The sequence below is a fragment of the Ixodes scapularis genome, unplaced genomic scaffold (genome assembly GCF_016920785.2).
Source record: "Ixodes scapularis isolate PalLabHiFi unplaced genomic scaffold, ASM1692078v2 ptg001013l_1__unscaffolded, whole genome shotgun sequence".
Classification (NCBI taxonomy): Eukaryota; Metazoa; Arthropoda; class Arachnida; order Ixodida; family Ixodidae; genus Ixodes; species Ixodes scapularis.
This window is the reverse complement of record NW_024610079.1, coordinates 334190-343569: the sequence shown is the minus strand read 5'-3', so window position 1 is coordinate 343569 and position 9380 is coordinate 334190. Positions and strand designations below refer to the sequence as shown.

The 9380-nt window shown below is 43.9% G+C and overlaps 1 protein-coding gene across 1 annotated transcript in view; it reads left to right on the top strand.

Annotated features, from left to right (window-relative positions):
* Positions 1 to 200: 200 nt before the first annotated feature.
* LOC8050857 (sarcoplasmic calcium-binding proteins I, III, and IV) overlaps positions 201 to 9380 on the top strand; it is a 34434-nt gene continuing 25254 nt past the window's right edge. Inside the window, exons 1-2 of the mRNA XM_029990597.4 lie at positions 201 to 243; positions 431 to 650. Of these exons, the coding sequence (XP_029846457.2) occupies positions 551 to 650 (100 nt within the window). The 5' untranslated portion in view covers positions 201 to 243; positions 431 to 550. The remainder of the gene's footprint in view (positions 244 to 430; positions 651 to 9380) is intronic.

Genomic DNA, 9380 nt, shown 5'->3' with positions numbered 1-9380 from the left:
AAAAGGGCGAGTGAGGTTTCCGTTCAAGCATTCGCAGCTCGCGTCCGCGCGCCACGGCCGCCGTGGCAGCTCGCCTCGAAGCGTGCCCCAGCATTGACGGTGCCCCCTTCTCTCCGCACAGGTTTTGCCCTTGCCATGCCGGGAATCCCTACGTTATTTTGACTGTCCATCAGATCTCGTCGCCTCAACCAGTCAGGGAAGTCCTGGAGTTGCGGACGTCGTCCACCAACGTCACAGACTGCGGTGAGGTTCGTGCAGGTGTCTGTAGAGCAAACGGTCTAAAACGCGTCTCGTAGTGTCTTTTGTATATGTGAACCGCTCTTCCCCTTCTCACACACTTATTTCCTTTCGCTTTCATATTAAGTTGCCTGCTGGATACAGAAGCGGTGATAAACCATATTGTAGAACATAATCGCCCTTCTCTCTTTAGAATAATCATCAATATCCAGCCAGCGCATGAGGTGCTTTTCTGTGTCACACCACGCTGCTACGAGGATAATACCCACAAAAACGATCGCCGGCTTCGCGCCGGCCCCTACAATCGCTGATCATGGGACAGAGCTTGAAGAAATTGCTCGGAGGCGATAAGGAGCCATGTGTGTCCTACTTCCGTCGGAAAAAGCTACTCTGCGAATTCAACACTTTCTACGGTAAACACTCCGTCTTTTTTGCTTGATTGTTGAGGTGGTTGGTTCTTTCTTATGCGTGTTGCTCATGACCAAATGTGTATACGCCTCTTCAATTTTCTTAGTGTTTGCTTTCGCTTAAGAGATTCCGGATGCAGAAGTCTATTACATCGATTAGGGTTTTATCGTTTTCCTTCAATACACTTCTGGTATTTCTAGAAGAGATGTTCTCTAGTTGAACATGCAAAGATGTTACATTTAATCTCTGAGACTTCAGTATCACATTTGAACGCAACGCATATAAGATCTTATTCCTTTAGTACTCCTTATTGTTTTTCTCTTTTCTTCTTTTGTTATGTTGTGTTCAGCATCTGCATATTTACTTGGGGCTGCTTCCGAGCTTGTTTGTTCAATTTACCACGCATATTTGAGAGCTAAGATCCGGAAACGCCTGATAAAAAGAAGCTTTGTTCGCGCTCGGCTACACAGGTGTTAAACAAATATACGCAATGAAAGATAAAACCTCCGTCCGTATGCATATTGACTTATATTTATCAAAGTCACAACCATAATGTAAAAACGTGCCTGCTAAATGCTGTTTAGACTGCACCATTAAAAAGTCTGTGCAGAAGTTTTTTTTTTTTTATGAAGGTGGTAATGGTTGCTATCTGTTGTAAAACGGCAAATGGTTCGAACACTTCACGTTTTGCCGTGTCTCCGGTGTGTAGGTTTTTTTGTCTAAGAATATTTTGTAACCTTCTTTAAAAAATTCCAATTTTTGTTTTTGAACAAGTCTAGAAATCTTTGAAAGGGGTTATACCTTATTATGGCCCACGCAATGGAGTGGGCCTTAATCTGCTATGAGCACTTTTCCACGTTTACTGTTAAGTGTCTGCACTGAACAGATACTTCTAGAGCCCGAAACTATACCACGCATAGATGTATTTCATAAGAAAGCTAGATTGTAATGAAGCCTGTTGGTTATAAATGAGATGCAAAGAATGAAAGTCACGATTTGCTGATAATTCTTTCGCGCTGCATGAATTTACTGGACTAAATAGTGGTAGACTGTTTGATTATCATCAGCCTTTAAATGCACCAATGAAGCACGCTCGGGTAGAATAATTTTTGCTCGTTTTTTACGGAGTTTTTTACTCCCAAACCTTTGTTATTCTCTTCCTGTTTTCAAGGGGAGGCTTCACTTAGACGTTTTGTTTAAATATAATTTTATGTTGATGGTGTTGTGTTTGTAAACTTGGGAAAACAACAACAACAACAACATTACTCTCGAAGAAGGGAAAGGGAACCTTGAACAACTGCCGCGAGGCGATCTTTAGTGACGAGTGTTTTGTCCTTCGACCTTATCTTTGCTACTGGGAGCTAAGTTTTGGTTTTCGAAGGTGCTAACATTGTGTAGCAACACCATCCTTTCGAAATCCGACAGCCGAGAAGACAAGAAGAGACTTCTGTCCTTTGTGGTTATTGGAGCAGAAAAACGGGGCAGTTTTTGATAACGTAACCGAAAATTGCAACATTCTTTTTGAAACGTGCAACATCAGATGACCTGCCGGAGCCCACGTTTCAACCACAAAGAGAGCTACGAAATTGTTTTTGTTATTTCAGGTGGTGCTTTATTTTTTTTTTCAAACTGTGCGATTTTCGCATTTAAAAAAAAATGATGCGCAGATTGCGTTTTTGCAAAACTGCACCTTGCTAATTTATCAGACATCACATGTCTTTTGTCACGCCAAAGAAACAGACGCTTTGTCTTCTGTGTTCAATATCTTAGGCTACTTTATGAGTATAAAATAAATGTTACAAAAAAAGGTGAGTGAGAATGCCGTGTTTTTGCCCGCAATCATAAATGGCGGTACTGCAGCGCACGCGCATCACTGAGTGATTATCTTCTACCGGTAGAACAGCTATTAGTGTTTACCGTTTTGACATATCGCTAATAACTACGCCGTTTGGGGGCCGGTTTCGAAAATTCAGAAATCAATCGATGTACCTATTTGAATAAGATTGTCGAACTATGAACTCGTAAAAAAAGCCCTAAAAATCGTTTTTAAACGAATGTATTTTTTGCCAAACGATTTTATAGTGAGGTTCGCGCTTCGGGAGCAGAACCCAGGGCTACACAGTGAACAACCGACAGCGTTAGCGTCACACTTCTAGAAGTTAGCGACAACACCAGTGAAAATGAGCCGGCTCTACCAAGTTGATTGACTAGAAGTAAGTCTGCTTTGATAGAAGTAAATCGGAAGTAAATCACCCCAAGGGTATAAAAGTATACCCCGCCCCCCCAAAGAAAATAAAATTAAGAGTATAATTCCGAAATAGTAGATTGTTTACTTTCCGACGCTAAAACCGTCTCAACAGTCAAGGTATTTTCACATAACACTTGCCGGAAGTACTTAAGCAATCGTGTTTTGTTTTTTTCTAGCGTTACCTTTCATCCTCTCGAAAACCGCCGTGTTTGCATCGCACCTGTTGGCCAGTTTTACGCTAGCGTTAATTATTAATATATATATACGTGAGGCAGAGTAGCTTGAGAACAATGGGCCGGGAAAATGTAATAAGTCAGAGATCCGTACTTGCGGAGTTGCTATGCTAGAAGTTTATTGCACGTATTTCGACAGTTTCGCCGAGAGGCTCGGCTTCGTCAGGAGGACAAAGCCGAGCCTCTAGGAGAAACTGTCGAAATACATGCAATAAACTCCTAGCATAGCAACTCCGCAAGTACGGATCTCTGACTTATTATATACAGGGTGTCACAAATGAAAATTTACACGCTCTTTTTTACCGCAAAAATAAACTAGGCGTCGCCGAACGCTCATTCTCCGCCCAAAGGTAGAGCTAGAGGTCACAATCAGATGCCAAAGTTTCAGCCCGATCCGATAACTTAATCAAAAGTTATAAGTGATTTTCTGAAATTTTCAATGGGAAAATGGCGGCCGACGGCGTTTTCAAACACATGGGGCTCTATGGCACCAGAAACCGAAAACGGGCGAAAACGGGCTGCATTTTCCCATTGAAATTTTCAGAAAATCACTCATAACTTTTGATTGAGTTATCGGATCGGGCTGAAACTTTGGCATCTGGTTGTGACCTCTAGCTCTTCCTTTGGGCGGAGACTGAGCGTTCGGCGATGCCTAGTTTATTTTTGCGGTGAAAAAGAGCGTGTAAATTTTCTTTTGTGACACCCTGTATATATATATATATATATATATATATATATATATATATATATTAACATTTGAATCACTAGTACAGTTAGTGAAGAAATCGCACGAACCGTTCAACCGAATTCGTTAACCTCTGAATTACTTTTATTGTCACTTTGAAATACAACATGCAAGTCGGTTATCAAAAAAAAAAAAAAAACGATTGAGATTTAATGTGAATAAATTAAGCCGTATTACCAGATTGAAAAAAAAATCCTCAGCATAATTTTGGACCTGATGACTCTGCTACGAATACCATGGTTAATAATTTGCTTTTCAATTATTTGATAAGCGGTTTTTGTCTATTTGTGTGCAAACAATGTGACAACTTATTTTTGTGTAAATTTATTCCCGGAAGGCATTGCTGCTCAGTACAGGTTAGTGTAACTAATTTATTTTGCCACGCGACATATTTGTGGAATAAATTAGCATATAACTCAGTTGATAACCTTTCACTCTGGCACGATTGAAACCGTTCATTTATCCTGTCAACTATGTTCTCTTTAAAATTATCTTCTTTATTAACACTTCTGTTTTCTCGTCCTATATCCTCTCGCATTTATTTAATGCTCACATGATCACTCCCAACTTATAAATTGTTCACTGTCTTGATTTGTGAGAAAATAACGTGTATAATTGGCCGAACCTCTCCTAGGTATCACTGACTTAAACCGACCACAAAAATGCATGTTTGTAACCAAGCCGCCTGAAATGCAGCTTTTTTATCTATGTGTGTTTGTAAAGAGGGGGTGTGTTGACTTCTCAGTCGCGTAGAGCGTCTGATTCTAAAATAAAATCATACTACGTTTCACACTATGTCAAAACGGAGCTTCCACTTTGATAGATTTCGGGTCATTCAAGAAACTACAAAAGTCAAATTTCTGTTTTTTACGCTGTCGTTGGTTAAACCACTGAACCCCAGCGAATGGACCTTGAACTTGAGCTTTTGGTGTATGTGCTCATATTGGGATGCATTCTGACTTTCACTCTGGTCTGACGTATGGTAAAAAGGAGTATGAATGCGAGCGCATCCTCACCTTCCGCATATCAGAATAAACCCAATTTCTGAACTCTACGGGGTCTCAGAACATGTTAGGGCTACAATAAAGTTTTCAGACCAAAAAGGTTTCAGTTCGGACATCGAGAGTGGGTCGATTTAAGCTTGCAGGGTGTCTCGCTTTACCGTCTAAACAACGTGGACCGGATTGAGTACGAGTTTTACTGGTACATATACGTGCCACTGGAACTATTTGAGCTGAAAAAAGCAAATACATTTCTTAGTTCTGCGCTCTTTCCTTTTTGGTGTAAGTAACGCGTATGACGTCACTGATTATGAAACATAAGACAGAATACAGTGTCCCCGCACTTGCGTTAGAATCTTCTTCTTCTACTTTTACTTAGGCACAAAGGTACAAAGGTGCAATAGCACAGCATACTCAAGTACAGAAGAGTAGACAGGACAACCACTCTCTTGGACTGGTTTCTTCACTCTTGTTCTTGTGCTTTTTGCACTATATTTTTATACCTAAACGTGCATTTTAGTACATATACGGGCCACTGTAATCAGTAGCTCCAAAAGGGGAGCGTAACGGCGTTCGACGTTTTTCCGTGCGTGTGCTGTCACCAATCGGGAGAAGTGACTTCACCCTGATCTTTTGCTTTTAACTTGTGCGTCTGTGTTCTACTCTTTACTGTGCTCTGCCTAATCATTAAACGAAATAGTCGCACCGGCTGCAATCGCGGGTAGTCGGGATATCAAGGATGATGTCACATACGAGGGAAAGCAAATGTGGCTGTTGTTAGGCCAGCCAACATCTACTGCAATTCTTAAATCTCGTGAACAGACACCCCTATCTTCGCGTAACGTGACCCTATACGAATGGCGCCAACTCAGATATCAGCTGCTAACCAGATTCGAGCGTTCGTGGACGCATTGACACTGTCGCAACGTTCGTGTTGAATCGGCGTCTGGCGTTAGATCCTACTCCGATGACCCCCGACATGCTAGAGAACGGGCTACGATTCTTCTGTTAGCGACGAGGTGTTTCGGTGTCGCCCTCTTATGCCCGAGTCCCACTAGAGCGACAAACAAAAACAAGCGACAGCGACAGACCTAAAACCAGTCTTTCGCGATTTGGCAGGTTTTGTAGAATAGAGGAGGCCATGCTCAAATACGAGCATCATGCACGCGAGGAGATATTTGCCAGGTTTGTAATTACTCGTGCTTACTTCACGAGCACCGAACGACTGAACTCCCGCCAAAGGTACCATCCCGGATATGCTGCGTGTGTTGGAGGCTTGTCGCTGTCATTTGTTTCTGTTTGTGACTCTTGTGGGGCTCGGGCTTTATGGTTTTGATCCCTGACGTCACAACCATTATATTAGAAGTGAGCGACAAGTACGATGGTGCGTCAAAAACAAAGCCTAGTCATGAAGTTCATAAATCAGCACCGCCAGAGTTGAGAGACAAACCTTGCTCTTATTTCCATCGGTGAGAGCAGAAAAAATGCTACTCAAGATGCCATAGTGAGCCTCTGGCCAGTAATGACAGGTGGTTCACAGCGACCCTTTTGGCTGCGCACGTCGCCCCTACTCAATCTTGCCTTGCGCTTCACCGCAGGGAACCCTACTAGCCATATCATTCAATCCAGCTCTGTGAACGCAGCACGGAAGGTTCTTTAGACCCGTCACTGCACGCACTCTCTGAGGTCACGTAGCACCCATACTGTCTTGGATTGGCTAACACGGCTCGTAACATCTACTGCGGTCGGTCGTACGGTTACACGGAGCATAGGTGGTGTGGATGAGCCCTAAATCAGCTTTGATTATAGCTCAAAGAGTGCGCACCTACATGGGCACTGTATTTTGGGTCCACGTGACCGATGCCAGAGTTCAATGGCTTCTTGTGTCATGCAAAGATATAAACTTTGATTAGTCCTAACTGAGACCAAGAACGTGTAAAAATAATTATTGCGTATTGGCAAATTGCATAACTAGTGATCTTGTACACGTCATGTAAATTAAAACGAAACACAAACCTTAACCTGATACCTTTACTTATTTCTTATCTTGAAGATGTCCTTGTCACCCCACCTAAAAGCTATTATTTGGTGGTGTGTGACAATCAGAGTCATTCATACAAATGTTTTATTTGCGCCGTACTCAAATACGAAAATATATCGCTCGCACGATTGCTTATATCAAATCGCACAAGCTCCCTTTTATGCAATAATGCATTTGACACAAAGGATTAATTTTAAAAACATAAACAAAAACTCTCTCAAAATGCAAAAAAAAAGAAAGCCACGAAATTAGCATTTCGTCCTTATAAGTGTACTAACGCTGACTGGGGGTCTAAAATGTTTATTCTGGCTACTGGGTGGGGAACAGTGAGCACCCAGAGCACGTCCAGGACCAACACAAGTGGCGCCATCTCTGGAACCAGTTGAGAAACCTGCGTGGTTGACCCTTTCTCCTTTTTTTTCGGCTACCTCGCGGGGTTTTTGCTCTTCAAAAAGTGTGCGCTAAGTGAAAAGCTTTTTCCTTTTAAGGTGAAATTACTTGTCCCTTTACGCGAAGAAGCGGCGGCGTAGTACCCGAAAAATGGTCACATCAATACGTCATCAAGCACTTGCCTCAGAAATAAGACCCAACAAAAAAGCACAGCAACGGAAATGCCTCGTCACGAAAGCCTGAGGGGGCACTCAAGGTCAAAGCGGACGAGCGCCAGATATAAAGCACAAAGAAAAACACGGTAACGCGAATGTTTCGTCACGGAGGCCGTCGGGAAGCAGGCGGTGTTCGCAGCACTTGCGCAGTGGGGGAGCATGATGTCACCGCCAGAGCGCCGTCGAAAAAAAAGATGATCAAGAAAATAATGGCGGTCACTGCTTCATCGAAGTCATTCCTTCTGAGAAAGAATAACCGATCAACAATGTTTTTTTTATGTTTCCTTGGGTTAAAAATACAAACACCGATTAAACTAAAACTTACCAAAGCAATTAATGGTTCGATAAGTAACGCTTTGGACTTGAAACGCAAGAGAGTTTGTTTCTCCCTTGCCGCAATGTTCAGCGCATATGACGCCACAAACCAAATTTCATGGTGGCCTTTGATATTAAAAAAAAAAGAACTTTGACACAGTTAGACCTGAAGCCATCTTCAACAGCCTAGGCGACGCTTAGCAAGGTAAACTCACGTTGAAGTTTGTTAGGACCTTCGTTCTTGACCGCACATACGAAGTCCGCAAAGGGGCTTCGCCGCCAACCATCTGCACCAACAGTACGGGAATCTCCCAAGGATTCATTACTTCCCCCCCTCTTTCCGTTTCACATGGTCATGCGCCAAGTGGTCATGGCCCTGGACAATGATTTATTGATCCGTTTTAATCCATACGCACTCGATGTTATGCTTTCAACTGAGAATTGTCACTTCCCCACCACAGATCGCGCTTGTAAGAAAATTCAGAATGCCCTACTGACAATCGAGCACTCGCTTGCCTTCACATTCATAAACGGGTCATTAGACAAGAGACAAGATTTCTTACTTGCTCTCTAGCGGATCGACTACTCTACGCGCCAAGTCGTCCTTGGGGCTGCAAGGCCAGCCCCCCACTCAGCCGGAGGAAGGATGCACTCGAACCCTTGAATCCATAAGCTTCAAAAGTGGGGCCCATGAATAGATAAAACAACTCGTCCCTACGGGGAAGATATTCGTGCAAATTATCAAACGGATCTTTCACAAGTTTGGAGGGACGACCACATACATCGCTCACACGATTGTCCAAGCGGTCCTCACCTCATGGGCATAGTACGGGGCCATCCCCTTTCACCTCACACGCGCCTAACTCCGTAGACTCGAGACACATCTTGGAGCGGCACTCCGAGTTGCTACTGGCACCCCATCCCACACCCACGTCGCGGAACTCGATCGACACAGTGGTCTTTCACTACCCGAAAATGTCAGCCATTACCGAATGGAGGAGAGACTCTTAGGTTCCTCTACACATGTTAGGGCCAGCAATCCCTTCACTGTGACGACCACACGCAGAACTGCGTCCACATACTGAGTCGCATTTCCCCAAGGAGAGGACACCAGCGTTTTAGCTTAGAGCCCCTTTCCCACGAAAGGTACGACGGCTGCTCGTCAACCCCGACGAGCCGCACGTGCTCCGGCATCCAACGAACCGGATCCCCCCAAAACTTATACGTCTCAACGCGGCACAATGTAAGTACTCTGCACCGCCAACCTTGAGGACATTAAAAAAAAACTCCGCCTCCCGCCGGAGCGGCATTCCCGCACACGCCATCAAGCGGCTTTGTACTGGGAGGCAATGCGACCGGGGCATCCAAGTGCGCGTTCAGTAGGTCCCCAGCCATTGTGGTAGAAACGAGAATGAGATAGCCCACGGACGCGCGAGGGAGACACTTGTTACGCACACCCTGCATTCGGCATCCCCCCACTCCTGAAAGTAAAAAGCTCGCTGAAGCCACTCATGCCAAAGCGGCCATTTGCGCTACCTTATCCACCC